The sequence below is a fragment of the Lemur catta genome, chromosome 15, assembly GCF_020740605.2.
Source record: "Lemur catta isolate mLemCat1 chromosome 15, mLemCat1.pri, whole genome shotgun sequence".
NCBI lineage: Eukaryota > Metazoa > Chordata > Mammalia > Primates > Lemuridae > Lemur > Lemur catta.
Window position 1 is genome coordinate 17,805,221 of NC_059142.1, and position 15,676 is coordinate 17,820,896.

The 15,676-nt window shown below is 35.5% G+C and overlaps 1 protein-coding gene across 2 annotated transcripts in view; it reads right to left on the minus strand.

The window, feature by feature from the left end:
• Positions 1 to 217: 217 nt before the first annotated feature.
• Positions 218 to 15,676, minus strand: part of GOSR1 (golgi SNAP receptor complex member 1) — a 46,640-nt gene continuing 31,181 nt past the window's right edge. For both annotated transcript variants that reach the window (XM_045525281.1, XM_045525280.1), the window contains exons 7-9: positions 11,728 to 11,757; positions 4,577 to 4,659; positions 218 to 2,841 (exon numbers count right to left, since the gene is read on the minus strand). In XM_045525281.1, coding sequence (XP_045381237.1) covers positions 2,717 to 2,841; positions 4,577 to 4,659; positions 11,728 to 11,757 — 238 coding nt within the window. In that variant the 3' untranslated portion in view covers positions 218 to 2,716. The remainder of the gene's footprint in view (positions 2,842 to 4,576; positions 4,660 to 11,727; positions 11,758 to 15,676) is intronic.

The following is a 15,676-nucleotide window of genomic DNA, read 5'->3' on the forward strand; positions in this document are numbered from 1 at the left end:
ACATGTGAGCTTGAACTTGAGTAATAGATTTGTTAAATATTTTTACTAAAGTCATCAGTATACATTAAAACAAAATCTCAGAAATACACTTTTTGGAATTTTCTGCCTTTTTTGTTGCCATGGTTTTTCACATTTTTTAGTGGAGTTTTGAGCAGTTACTAAAAAGATACAAAAAGGAAAGATTCATTACTTAAGACAATGGCTGAGGGAGCATAACTTCCCTTAAGAGGCAACATTTATTTGGAACCAGTAGAAAATTCCTTCTGACTTCCCAGCGCTGACGGGAACAAGTAACTAAGTGTTAGCTCCTAAGCCTAGCAACTAGTCTGTAAAGAGGACAGCAAAAAAGAGAGAAAACCAAGATAGCTAAACAAAAAGTTAAATGGCATGAAACTGAAAGAGTCCAAATCAGCTATCACAGCATTCAAACTGAGCCCCTTCCTGTAAACAGCACACTTCTACCTCCTTGCTCAAGCTTGCTTTCTGCTAATGAAGGAACCACAGAGGAAAGGAAGAGCACTGTCCTCGCTGTCTCCATGTGGCCCAGGGTCACCTCACTATGGGCTACAGCACTGGGAGGTTAGTCAGACCTATCTGACACCAACATCTACTCCATGCTTTTTCAACTTCCTTGGAAGAACTGGTTTCTTTATTTTCATAAGGAAAATAACCAACATAATTCTACTACTTCATCTAAGCATAACCCTAATGGAAAGGCTCACCAGCCATCAGAGTGGTCTGCTTGCTTAGCTGCAGCAAGTTAGATTAGCTTTGTGTCCTAGTCTTATTCTCACACAATTAGTTTTAATGAATGCACCAAATAATCAGACCAGTAAAAAAGACTGGTAGAATAATTAAATAAATAACTTTATTTATGATACTTCAGATTTTATAAATGCCAACTATATAACTTCCAAAGTCCCATATATTCTAGCCGAGACACAACCACCAATCAAGGCCCTTTGAAAAATCAAAGATAATAAAGTATCAGGGGAGAGTTTTGTTCTCCCAACAGAGAATTTAATAAATGAACTTACTTCCCTGATCCTTTAAGGTTCACACTGGGAAAACTTAACTTTCTTTTAAGGGCATCCCCAGTCAATGAACTGATCAATCAACCCATACTTAGAAAAATAAACCCCATAGTTAAGAAAAATATATCAAATGCCCTTCATACCTAGAATGTAATGAAACTTTAACACCAGAAGGAAAAACTTCTCAGTCTCTGTACCAGACTGGGTGTTATTCTACCCCAATAGCCTGTATGTCAAGTTCACCTGAACAACTGCATCTGTACACCATGATGTAGTCAAGAACTACATGCTAATATTCTTATTCCTTGTGGCACAGTTTAAAGCCAATACTATATATATAGCAGTAAATTCCAATGATGAAGAGCAGTCTTCTTTTTCGGTGAGAAGTGTAGACATTGGAAGTCTTCAAACTATGTGGTAGTTCAGTAAGACAAGCAATGAATTTACAGAAACTGAGAAATGGTTAAACTTGAAAAGAATTCTGGTGGGTGGTTTAAAATTTTGTCACTGCCCAGGGGTGGTAACAGAAGACAGGTGCAGATAGAGGCAGATTCTGCTACATGCACCTTCAACAGTGAAACCACTCTCCGGATGTTTGGAAAAGCTTAACAGATTTGGAATGAACATATTTTCACAGAACACAGAATTCCTGGTACATCAGGCAATAGTTCTTAAACTTTTTTAGAAGTTATGGAGCACTTACGAACAGAATTATCTGGATAGTGACCCCTCAATGCCTTTTTACATCTGGCTTGTTTCAATGAAATCTTTCATTGAAAACTGAGCAGTACCCTCACTCAGTTACCACTGTTAATCTTGACATGTTGCTGAACGGCTGAGGGCATTAGCAGACATTGGCTATTACTTTCCTTTGTCATGGTAGAGCTGAAATTTCATTTCCTTGTAGTAGTCAATATTAATCCAATGGGAGAAATAAATAAAAAAATCAAAACAATGACTGGCTCCTTAAAAAATAGCCTATCATTCTTAATGTTTTTCCAGCAATATAGTTAACCACAATGTGCTCACAATTAAAAAAAAAAAAGACAAAAGCTATTTTTGCAGTGTTCTCCATTTCAGACAACCTCAAACATGCTGAAGTTGGCCTATCAGCATCTCAAAGAATCTACGAAAAAACGGAATCTTCCTTGAATACCAAAGGAGTTGAGGACACAAAGTAGAAATCTATAGCACAGATTATCAAGAAAGGACTTGTGATTTCTCATCATGAATGTAAAATAAGAAGACAAGAATTACTTTTGCTCACAACCCAATATGGTGGCCAGAAGAAAAGCAGTCTTTGGATATAGAGAAACCTGGTTTTCGGGAGTCCAGCTGTAAGACCTGGCTTATTTGTCATCAGGCTTCCACACTACCACTGAAACACAGAAACTCTGTTTTTGATTGGTTTACTTACCTCCTAGGGAGACAAAAGCAACTGAAAACCTTTTTTTTTTTTTTTTTAAACTAAAATCAGAAAAATGTGTGTTAGAAAAGATAGCACAGGAAAACTGTGGCTTCAGCTCAACCCGACCGTGTCACAGAGTCCATCACTATCAGTCTGGAATTCATCCTGCTGGTCAGGCTAATTATCAGGACAGTCAACTTCTCCCTCCTACATTTCCTTATTCCAGATCAGGGCGTGAACGTGGTGGCTGTCAAGAGTCCCCGGACATGTCCCATCAATGGAAAGCGTACAGCAGCAGCAGGATGGTACAGATGCCAATGACACCGCCAAGGATGAGCGAGTCTCGCCGTTTCCTCAGGTTGATCCTCTGGATCAGGCTGTTCACAGCAGGAAAACGATCTTTGGGAAATCTCTATTAAGGTCATATTTGGAAGAAGCCTCTTTAGTGAAAAGTCACAGGAATCACAAAAATAGCGATCAGTGGAGTCCAGAAACAGTGAGTGAGGAGAAGACAGAGAGGGGAAGAAAATCACCCTGAGGGAGTCTTTTGCAGTTGCACATGCCAACACTGGGAATACCTGCTGCTCAAGGTCCCAGTCTTGTGTGTAGTACAAAAATGAGAATGAAAAGAAAAAAAATTAATAGAGAGAGAAGGAGAAGAAAATAATAACGAAATAACAATAGCTCCCACATACAGAGGATTACTGCCAGGCTTCAGGTCAGGATGGGAGCCAGTGTGGTCAGCTTGGTCAGGAACAGAACTCTGCAGGCAGGGCGGCACAGGCACCGCCACCACCGCCCCCACTCCACTGCCCTCCCTTTCCTTTTTCTCCTTTTTTCTCTCTCTCCCCTCCTTCCCTAAGGAGAATGGGGAGTTTTGCCTGAGGGTTTTGAAGAAATACCTGATCCTCTCCCCAGAGGGTAATACCTGCCCTACCCCCCAGCCCCCCATTCAGGCAACTGGTGGGAATCAACCCTAGGGTCTGTATAATCAGACACTAGGAAATTGTGCAACTTTCAAAATTGACTTTTTGCAGCAGTAGGGAGGATATAGTAGGAAAGTGGACTCAACTGCTCTAACTGTCCTACTTGGGGACTATAAAAAGGAAAGACAGGAAATTTTTTTTTTTTTTGAGACAGAGTCTCACTCTGTTGCCCAGGCTAGAGTGCCATGGCGTCAGCCTAGCTCACAGCAACCCCAAACTCCTGGGCTCAAGCAATCCTCCTGCCTCAGCCTCCTGAGTAGCTGGGACTACAGGCATGTGCCACCATGCCTGGCTAATTTTTTCTATACATTTTTAGTTGTCCAGCCAATTTCTTTCTATTTTTAGTAGAGACGGGGTCTCGCTTTTGCTCAGGCTGGTCTCGAACTCCTGAGCTCAAACGATCTACCCGCCTTGGCCTCCCAGAGTGCTAGGATTACAGGCGTGAGCCTCCGCACCCAGCCAACTTTTGAAAATTATAGGGCCTTCCTCCCTTAGTTGGAGAAGAAAGTTTTTTCCCTAAAAGGCTTGTCTTCTCAGAGAATAAATAAAATGTTTCAGAATGACAGGCTTATCAATTTCCCTGGTAGGTTTCTTGGAAGTATTAGTAATCCTAATTTAAATTGGGAAAATAAAAAATTAAAAAGTAGAAGCCACAATAAACAAGTAGACAATTTATCCTAGAATTCAGCCTGTGCATAGTCACAACAGTCTATCAGCAACTGCAACTCATCCACATACATGGCTGTCTCCTTCCTTCCCCCTTCCAAGCATCTGCCACTGATTTACTCTCCAAACTGAAAAAATAAAAAAGCATGCAACTTGTGATATTTAGGTATCACATAGGTAAAAACAATGTATACTGTGGAGTTCTAACATGAATTCGAGAACTTTTACAAATGTAAAATAATTTTGTGAAATAGTTTTGTGAATTCACATTTATAATTTTTTATAAATCTACTAGTATTAAACCTCTGATGTGCAGTCTTTAAGAAATGGAACTAAACAGCATGAGCTTTCACAAAGTAGGAATGCATGGTATATTCATATTATGTAATTACTGATGGGCTCTAGTGATGATGGCAGCTCACAAAAAAAAAAAAGCCGTCTCCCTTCCCAAAACATAGATTTCAAACATTCAAAAAGGATACTGGCCAAAGTATTCATTTTGCTATGAATTGACTTCAACATTCCTCTCTGTGAAGTCATATTTTCTTTTGTTGCCATAGCAATGCTGCAAGGAGGAAAGAGACATGACAATTAAATTGGCATTTAAAATTATCTGCATAGATCTATCATACCTTTAAAAATGAACAGAAAACTACAATGAGCAACATCATCTTAAAAAGCACTGGGCAGGAAAATAAGAAGAAAAAATCCCTTCCCAAGCCACTTTCCCATTATCCTTTTTCTGAATGACCCCACTACTATTCTCTGCTGTCTTTTTGAAGAAGGCAGTAAGCTATGTCCTATGTTTTCTTCAAAATAACAAATGAAATAAGACATTGAAAAATCACATATTATAAAAGCTGCTAAAAATGATTTTAAAAGGGATCAGCTACTATAATAAAGTATTCTTAATCAGAAAAAACGGTTGAGAGGGAAGTAGGGAATTACAACAATAAAAATAGAAGTATAAAATATCATAAAATATTTATATACAACCAGCCCTCAATTTATGAAAAGATTATGTCCTCAGATTCTACTTGAGAACCATCTAGGCAGATTTTGGGACATACATGCAAAGATTTAAACAAAGGTCACAGATTCATTAAACATGACTGACAGAAGGGAAAAAGCCATTCTTTGTAGAATATAACCTTTTCCATGTGACTACTTTGATGTCTTGTTTTAAAAAATCTGAGTAAAATATCTTTTTACTATCACTTCCAGGATTATTCGTTTTCCATAGTCTTATCTCTCTGGACATTAGCATCCTAGAAGGCAGGGTCAGCATCCACTTTGATATGCAATATACAGAGGCGTGCTTTAAATATTGACATTAGAAAAAGCAATAGGAAATGGAATGCTATTGAGTAATTCTGAAAATATAAAAAACATTTTTTTAAAAAAAAGCAATAGAGATTGAGATTCTGGGAAGATGGTGGTCAGAGTACAAATTCCTAACCTCATCTTTGGCCCATTATTTTCTTCCATGGAGTAATACAAGAACAAAAGCAGACATGCTGTGGAGAGTCCATGTCAGGCCCCAAGTTGCCTTGAGATCTCCAGGAAAGAAAGCCAGGTAGAGGGGCTATCCTCTCTCAAGTGAGGAGAGAACCAGGGAACTGATGGTAGGCAGGGAAGCCTAGATTTTTCTTCAAGCTTAGAGCAAAGACCTAGGGTTTCATTGATTCCTGAGGGGCCCAGATAGTGGAAGACTATGGGTCTGCATGATGGATTGAACTGCTCCCTGTCCCTGCAGCTGGGAAAAGACTGCTACACATACCCAGGGAGACGTATAAGCACAGAGCTTATAGTCTAGCAGCTGGTGTGATGCCCAGCCCCCTAAAGGGAAAAGCCACTGCGCAGGAGTCTCTAATAGCCTGACCTATCTGGGACCCAAGTGAACACATTTCTGGATAGGAAAGGCCTCAGAGAGTAAACCACCACGTATCTCACTGAGGGGAAATTCTAGAATGCTAGAAGAAGTCCTCTAAGCAAATGACAAATGAATCAAAACTTGAATTTCAAGATTTGAAAGTCAAAACAGAAACAAAAGTATGTAAGGAGATATACACAGAAACATACAAGTACTGAGTATCCCTAATCCAAAAATTAGAAATCCAAAACACTTCTGTCTTAAACATTTCAGATAAGAGACATTTAATCTGTAAAATGATATTTACTAAAGCATTTTTTAGAATAGTAAAAAACCAATAAAGAACTCCCCCCACCCCCGAAAAACCCTGGAAACTATATTTGAATGGTATAGTAGATTATACTATAACTATATTATAAAATAGTATTTGGCTATTAAAAAGAATCAGTTAGTACTATTTCTAATATCCTGAAGGGATGTTTATGATATATTGAGTGATTAAAGCAAGCCATGGAATGTGTAGAATATGAATTCCCTTATATTTTCAGAAACAAACATCTTTGTGTATGTTTGCATGACAGTGAGAAAGGTATCAGAGACACAACTGTCAGTTAACATAAATTACTTTAGGAGATAAATGATGGAAGGCACCCACCAGGAGATTAACTTTTTCTTTATATATTTTAGTATTATTTAAGTTGTTATAATAAGAACACTATACTTTTATAATATGTCAATGTCTAATAAAGTAAATTGAAAAAAATTAGAAAAATTCTACTTGAGTGATTAAGAAATGCTAATAACATTAGCTGCTCCACACATGAAAAGAATTAATATGAACATGCTAGAATTTAGATCACTTTCAATTAAGTTACAAGCAGTTATCTCTGCAAATTTAGAAAATGACAAGTCCTAGAGATTATTACATTGGGAAACTGAACCCTCTTCTTGGAGTCTGATGCTGATAACCCAATCTTCCTAATACTTTTAGGACTAGTCTAGAAAAATATCTGTTCTTGCAGAAATTTTAAGGTCTGCCATTTTTGATGCCCATCCCAATTCCACCTTTTATTAAGTTGACATGAAATTTTGCTAAAATCTGAAAGTGACATTTCAGAATAAAGAAATTTAATTGGGTAAAACCAAAAGCAATGAACCAACAACAACAAACAAACAACAATAAACAACAACAAAAAACACATTAGCACCTCCAAATCTACTACTGTTATTCACCTCAATACCACTATGAGTCAAGCAATGATTTATAAAAGTTTTCCGCAGATCTTGGAAATGCTCAAGAATTGAAGGGATCAGGTATCTTTGAAAGCAGAACTGTGGAGCAGGGTTAAAAATGGGAGATTTGTGGAAATTTATATAAGGAGTTGCCAGACCTCTAAATTGCCTTCCCTAACCCATGCAACCAAGTGATTACCCCAGTCTAACAAAAGACCTAGTCCACAAGAAAAGACCTGGAGATACTGACAATTTGAAGGCCCCAACGAAACAGCCAGGTCTCTGCCCGAGCATGCATTCTGAGGACGACTACTCAACAAGTCCCACCACCCATGCATACAGAATGCGTTTCCTCTCACTGGATTTTGGAGCCGCACCAATAAATATGAACAAACAGCCAGAAATCACCAGACGCGTGATGAGCACCTCTAACATAAAAGGCAGAGAGCCAAACAAACCAACCAGCAAACAGAAAAGCAAGTCTGAGGAAATAGAGGCAATAAAGGAAGCCCAAGAAACTCTAAAATTATATTTAATGTCTTCAGAGAGATAAAAGAAGATTATCAGATCCAAGAAATATACACATATAAACATGTATGTGTGCCTGTCCCTCAGGAAAGAGCTCATGTAAATTTAAAAAAGAAGAGCAGAAATAAAAATATAATGGGAAGCTGGAAGGAGAAATTGAGTAAATCTCCCAGAAAATTAAACAAAAAGATAAATGGAAACAGAGAAAAAGTAAGAAAGGATCAATTCAGAAGGTCCAACATACAACCTTTTTAAATTTTTAAAAAGAAACAACAGAAGAAAAGGAGGGAAGAAAATGATAAATAACACACAAAAATTTCCCCAGAACTGAAGATGAGTTTCCAGAGTTCATCATTAGAATTTACTCAATGCCTAGTGCAATGGATTGAAAAAGATGCATGCTGATCTCATCATGGTGAAATAGAAATTAAAAAAAAAACAAAGGGATGATCCTAGAAGCTTCCGGAGAAAAAAAGGCATATCATATACAAAGGATCAGAAATTTAAATCGGCATTGGACTTTGATAGCAATACTGAAAACAATGCTTTCAAATATTTCAAAATTATTTCCAACCTAGAATTCTATGTCATAGCTAAACAATGCAGAATATGGGTAGAATAAAGACTTTTTAGATATGAACAGTCCAAAAAATTTATCCTCCTATTCATTCTAAGGAAGCTACTAAAGAACATCGTTCAGCATAATGAGGGAATAATCTAAGAAAGCAGAAGACATTAAACCCAAGAAATAGGTGATCCAATAAAGGAGATTATTTTAGGATAATGGAGAAAGAACATTCCAGGACCATAACAATGTGGCAGGCTGATAGAACAACCAGTCAAGATTAGAGCAGAAGGAGGGGGTAATGTCAACTCTACAATACATTGAATTTTAGCTCCCCAAACCAAAAAGGGCACAAGAAGGGTCAAATTTAAAAACACCCTTTGCATCATTTAGTTCTTATAATTTTTCAGTTTAAGTATTCACTATGACAGAATATGATACACTTAAAATGTGATTGTTTTTTAAAAATTTTATGTTACAAGCTATTTAAAAGTAGGTATTATGGTCTTGCATAAAGCAAAAGAATTCAAACCTAGACTGAGCAAGCTGAGGCCAATCTTTGAATCACATATGCCTCTTTTTAAAACTGGGACTACCACCATCTCCTATATACTTTGCCTCACAAGTGGATACAGATTGAAAAATAATTTCTGCAAAGCACTTTGTATTCCCTGGAGAATGGATATTATCATCATACATTATGTTATTATCTTGTTGAATATGCATGATTTCCAGTACCACATAAAATATATCTAGACATACTTTCCCATCTCATTCCATCATTTAGAGTCAAGCTGAGTGAAATCTAGACTGTTGTTATTTCAGAGGTCAAATACTCAGAGGCAAAATATAAGCTCCAAATTATATATAATGCTTTTAAAATGACAAATCATTGATGTACTTACTGGAACTTCAACTTTCTTACCTGTTCTATAAACTAAACTCAGGCACATTTTTTCCAACAACAGATAACACTATTATAATTATACATTTAAAGCTTAGGAATAAATTTATAAATACTAAAAATATTAGTTCTTTTCAATAAATTGATGTCAAAGTCTATATTCAATTGTTCACATAGTTTAAAAATTTATCTCCCAAAGGATAAATTTTTACATATGAAATATGTAAAAATCATTATTTGACACTTAAATTTTATATTACCCATAAGAGATAATTAGCTTTATATGGAGTGAAATTTCGCTTAGATACTTATATTTTGAAACAAAGAATAATACTGAAATAAAAGCCCTTCTAATAACATGTTTTTTAACTAGCAAAATAATAGTAGCAGTGATTCAGTGCTTCGGAAATGTTCCTATCCTGTGAGGTACCCCAAAGTTTTATACTCATATTACCAGTTTTTAAATAGGCCAGCACTGAACTGAAAAGCTTTTTTTTTTTTTTTTTTTTGAGACAGAGTCTCACTTTGTTGCCCAGGCTAGAGTGAGTGCTGTGGCGTCAGCCTAGCTCACAGCAACCTCAAACTCCTGGGCTTAAGCGATCCTACTGCCTCAGCCTCCCAAGTAGCTGGGACTACAGGCATGCGCCACCATGCCCGGCTAATTTTTTCTATATATATTTTTAGTTGTCCAGATAATTTTTATTTCTATTTTTTTAGTAGAGACGGGGTCTCGCTCAGGCTGGTCTCGAACTCCTGACCTCGAGTGATCCACCCGCCTTGGCCTCCCAGAGGGCTAGGATTACAGGCGTGAGCTACCACGCCCGGCCTGAGAAGCTTAATTAAGGCAACCTGGCCCTAGAAGACCAGGCAGAAAGAGCAGGAAATAAAAGGAAGAAAAAAAGAAAAAGGACTGTAGAGAAACTTTAAGTAAAGAATTCTTGCAAAATGTGATCAGACCTCATGTGTTAATGAAAGGGAAGGATTTATAAGGGAGATATTTCAGTCAGCAATTAGGCAATGCTGTGAAAACTTTCTTCAGATGGATGATGTAGTACACGCAAGTTAAACAAAAATTCAAGACATGATAATGGCAAATTATTATAAAAGATTATAAAGTATTAAGATTATTATTAAATAATGATGGGGACATATTATAACCCCTTGAATAAAGTAAGAATCTATGAATCCATATTGATATAAATAAATATTTAGGAAATGAACATTGAAATATTTAGGAATAAAGAGGCATCAGGTCTGCAACTTATTTTCAAGTAGTTCAGAAAATAAATTGTAAAAAAGCAAATGTGGCAAAATGTTAACATTTGGGGAAGTTAGGTAAAGGGTATATGGGATTTCTTTGTACTATGGGAACTTTCCTGAAATTTAAAATGACACCAAAATAAAAAGTTTTTAAAAGAAAACGATTGGTGTTCAATAATACAGCTACCATTTACAGATTACCTAGTATCAGCCAGGTATTATGGTAGGCATTTTTCTCACATTATCTTTAATCTTCACAAAAATCTTGCAGGGTAGGTATTATCATCAATCACATGTTTTTAAATAGATAAGAAAATGAAGTTAAAGTAACTTATCTTGAAACAGAGAACTAATAAGGAACACAGCCAGGTTTCAAACCAAATCACACTCTAAAGCTTGTATTCTTTCTACAATGTAGTAAATACAGTAGTGGCTTAGACAGAGCTCTGTTTCTAGAGTTAGACTCAGATTAGAGGACTGAATCCTCAGTGCTACTTATTAGTCATGTGATGACAAGCAAATCACTTACCTTAATTTCTTTTTTGTTTTGGAGATAGTACCTAATGATTAGTATCTATCTCATGAGTTACTGAGGTTAAATAAAATAATGCATGCCAAGCACTTTAGCATAGGACCAAGGTCCATGGTAAGAATACAAATGATTGCTGTTTCCATGTACTTCATTATGCCTTTCCTGAAAAACAATGCTTTATATACACTGCTGAATTCTAAAGTAGAGATCATACCTAGTTAATTTACCTTTTTACTATCATAAAACAGATATTTAAAAATTCATCAAATCTAGAAAATTAAGCAGTTCAAAACAACAAATAAATGTCCCTTAACTTAAGCAAGAAACTAGTTCTGTAGTATCTGTTCTTACACATAATATCAAATATTACTGCAGTAGATTTTCTACAGCTGCTGTAACAAAAACCAAGTCTACATAAATGGCATAAAAACGACACATCAAATCATGCTTAAGATTGTTTTCCATTAAAAATGAGAATAAAAAGATTAAGGCTGAAAATACTAAGTATGAATTAATTAGAAAAATTAACATAAGTAAAACAGCCTAATTCCAGTAACTCTGAAATGTTTTGTGTTTCACATGTCCCTTATATGGGAAGGACACAATAAAAATACATTACTGTCTACTGAAAATCTCATATTTAAGGAGGATGAATTAATTTTAACTATAGTTACAGGGTTAACCTGATCTGTACGTTAAATTTACAAGCAAACAAAAACCAACAAAAATTATTCCTACCTTATTGTCTCTTCTATCAGACGATCCGAGCTGTAAATAAAAAGAAAATTCAAATTCTGGAATTATTAAATGCATATTTAAAACTTGTACTTAACTTTTCCACATTTATAAACTTTTCAGCCATTTATGAATATGGAATGCCTAGAGTTTTGAAAGCATCTGGAGAAAATTCTGTACTCTGAAATAAATTTATCTACATACAGTATAACTTTCATCTTACTTTTATTGGTTAGCTTAAATCTATTTTTTTTCATAGAGATACCTGACAATTCAAGTCAAAACAGTTTTAATGACAGCATAACAAAATTAAACTTCTTCTTTAATCTAGATAGCTCAGAGTTGTCACTACCATCTATTCAAAGCTCAAGAATTACAACCAACTTGTTGAGACAGGATAGGCAAATACAGTCTTGATGGCAATAAGTAGTAATTATTTACACCTTAAATTTCATTCCTTTTTTTGGGAAACAGTTTTTTTGGAAACTAAACCAAATCTCAGCTTACTAAACTTTAGAATTCAAGAACCTGAATAAAGATACAAATGCACCTTAGATCTGTAAATTGTTTGCCTTTATGCATCCCACAATGCAAAGAAAGAAAGAAAGGAAGAAAGTTTTTTACGGAGAAATTTACAGGTAAAGTTTGATAAAGGGGCAGTTTTACAGCAGAAGTAGGAAAACAAACTTCCAGACATACGTATCCATTTGGCATAGTGGAAGGTACACAGTAGGCCTTCAAATACTTGCATTTTTTTTTCCAACTACTTCTTTCCAAAAAGAATTTCTAAGTTCATTCTATAAAGTAGTAAGTTCAGGTTTCACTGTAAAGTAGTGGACTAGGTAATCTAAGTTATTGCATGAATTAGGGAACAAAGATGAGCTTTTTAAAAAAGTCATAATACCTTATATAAATCCTGTGATTAAGGATTTCAAAAATTATAAAGATGGTGATGAAAGCCAGACTATGTAGCTATTTAAATGCTGGACCTGCTATTTATTAGCTATCTGACATTAGGCAAGTTTCTTTATGTCTCAGTTTTCTCATCTGTATATTGACAATGATAATAAAACCTACTTGTTCAGAGAATTAAAGGGGTTTATATAGATAGAGACTAGATCAGTACCTGGTACACAGTAAGCAATAAGTATTTTTTGCTATCATAGTATTTTCTCAATAACTACATACTTATTCTAAATCTAAGCATAAAATTGATATAAACTTCCAGATAAACCCACTATTGTGGTGAAATCTATTGATTATTAAGTATGCATTTATTCTTTTAACAAATGTATACAGAACTGCTCCTGGAAAGTACTGCGGCAGACAGGGGCTACAAAGACAGGGAACTAACCTCTGCAGATTTTACAATGCAGATAGACAAGACACATGCCAACAGGCATCTTGGTAAAGTAGTCACAAGGTCAAAAGAGAGAGTGGTTAACCTGGGCTAATACCTCCTCTTTCAACACAATGGTTTGGTTGACTATCCTCATCAGGGCCACTAAGTACATCAAAGGACATAAAAATAAGATATTCCCAAATCCAGGCAGTATAATATGAAAATGAAGAATTCTATTGCCAAGCTCAAAAAACTAGTTTTGTGCTACCAGACTTAATGAACAACAACAACAACAACAAAATCAATGAAATAAACTACTGAATTACATGCAAAAGAGCAACCAATCTATTAATTTGCTAATTTTGTGAATAATGCTAGCTAACACTTATGCAGGGGCTTATTATGAGCCATATCCTATTACTATGAGCCATGTCCTCTCCTAAATGCCTTACTTGTTTTAACTTCGTCTTTAAAACAACTCTATGAGATTGATTCTACCATTCTCTTCATTTACAAACAAGGAGATTGAGATCTCTATGAGGTGCTGTTTGATAACACTTTACCCACAGTAGACATTCTTTCAAAATTGGAGTCAATCCTCTCAAACCTTTGCCACTGCTCAGCTTTTGACTTCCTTATTAAGCTTAATCATTTCTAGCTTTTGATTTAAAGTGAGAGACTTGTGAGTCTTCCTTTACCTTGAACACTTTGAGGCCACTATAAAGTTTTTAATTGGCCTAATTTCAATATTGTTGTGTCTCAGGGAATAGACAGACACAATTTCAATATTGTTGCGCCTGAGGAAAGGGGAAGAGAAGGGGGAACTGCTGGTAGAGGGAGCAGTCAGGGCACACACAACATTTATCCATTAAGTTGGCTGTCGTATATGGGTGCAGTTCGTGGTGCCCCCAGACAATTACAATAGTAACATCAGAGATCACTGATCACAATAACAGATATAATAATAATGAAAAAGTTTGAAATACTGCAAGAATTACCAAAACGTGACACAGAGACACAAAGTAAGCATATATTGCTGGGAAAATGGTGCTGATAGATTTGCTTGACTCAGTGTTAACAAATCATCAATTTGTAAAAAACACAGCATCAATGAAGACCAACAAAATGATGTGTGCCTGTACACGGTATTTCTATTATTTCTTACAACTGCATGCAAATCTATAATTAACTAAAAATAAGAAGTTAAAAATTTAAAAACCAAAGCACTGACCAATGCACCCAAAGACAATAACAAAAACTCAATTCCAAGTTAGACTGAATATAAAGCTACATATCTTTTACTTTTTTCACAGTACACAACTATGAAGCAGCATTTCAAAAAAACAGAAAACCATTCTGTGGAAATACATTTCTATCGAAATGAACTCATTGAATCTGCCTAGAAAGAAATGTAAAAATACAAAGCCAAGCAGTTCACACAGGTCATCAGAAAGTTAGCCAGATATACTTCATCATTACCATTATCTGCCTTCTATAAGATCCGAAGATGTAATAACATTTTTCTTGCATCTGTTCTCAACCACAGAGGTCAGAACTCAAGTTCACTAACTAGCTAATAAACTAGCTTAACTACTAGACTGTAGTTAGAAAACAGAGTCATTATAATTTGTATTCAAAGACAATGTTTATGAAGAAGTGGGGTTGAAATGGTCACTAAGAAACAACTTTCTATGTCATTACATATAAAGAAAATTGTTTTAGGCACACAGATATACCCTTGTTTTATGTAATGAGTACTTTCCTTAAAAGGTATGCTTTCTGAAAATGACATTTTGGCCAATTTAAATCATATTTTAAATGTAATAAAACCATTTGCTATTTACATGAATCAATAACTCTTCTAAAGCAAACACTTATGCCTCCATTTACTTCTCATTTTTTGTATAAAAGCAGATTTTCATGTAATAGATTTTTTAAAAGGATAAATTGGTCATTTCATATATTTGAGATTGACAACTTATCCTCATATTATGGTAATTTTACAGCACTATCAGAACTGTAGTCAAAGAAAAGTGTTTGCTGGATTCACCTGAAAAGGAAACCAACCTCAAGAAAAATAAAATTATTAATACAATTGTGAATATCCTACTCTGCAGAGGAAGAAGGGTTTTCTTCCTTTAAGCCCCCTTAAACATTAGTTATCTTTCTTTTATTAAAAGTTCTCTAAGGCATATTTCAAAATACAACATATGTGAATACCCAGGGGTCAGGCTCACAGAAGTGGATCTTCATTTTACAGGAGGAAGATGCTGGCACTAGCTTAATCATGTATTTGGCACACCAGAAAGTTATAGCAAGTCACACACAGGTATTCTATATCCACTCTCTGCTTCCCCAACCCCACTGTCACCTTTAGTTTACATAGTGGCATAAACAGAGGAAAGCCAGTGATTTTTAAATTTCTTCTCAAATTGCCCAAAGTCTCCAAGTCTTTACTCATTTGGCTAAGACCAAATAAACTGAATAAACATCATTCATTAAAACGCATCCCAGACAGTGTGGATACAACTTGACAAGAGAGCGGCTCCACAAAGATGGCATAATCTAGTAAAAACTGAATTTAAAATTACTTTCCTTAGGATATACAAT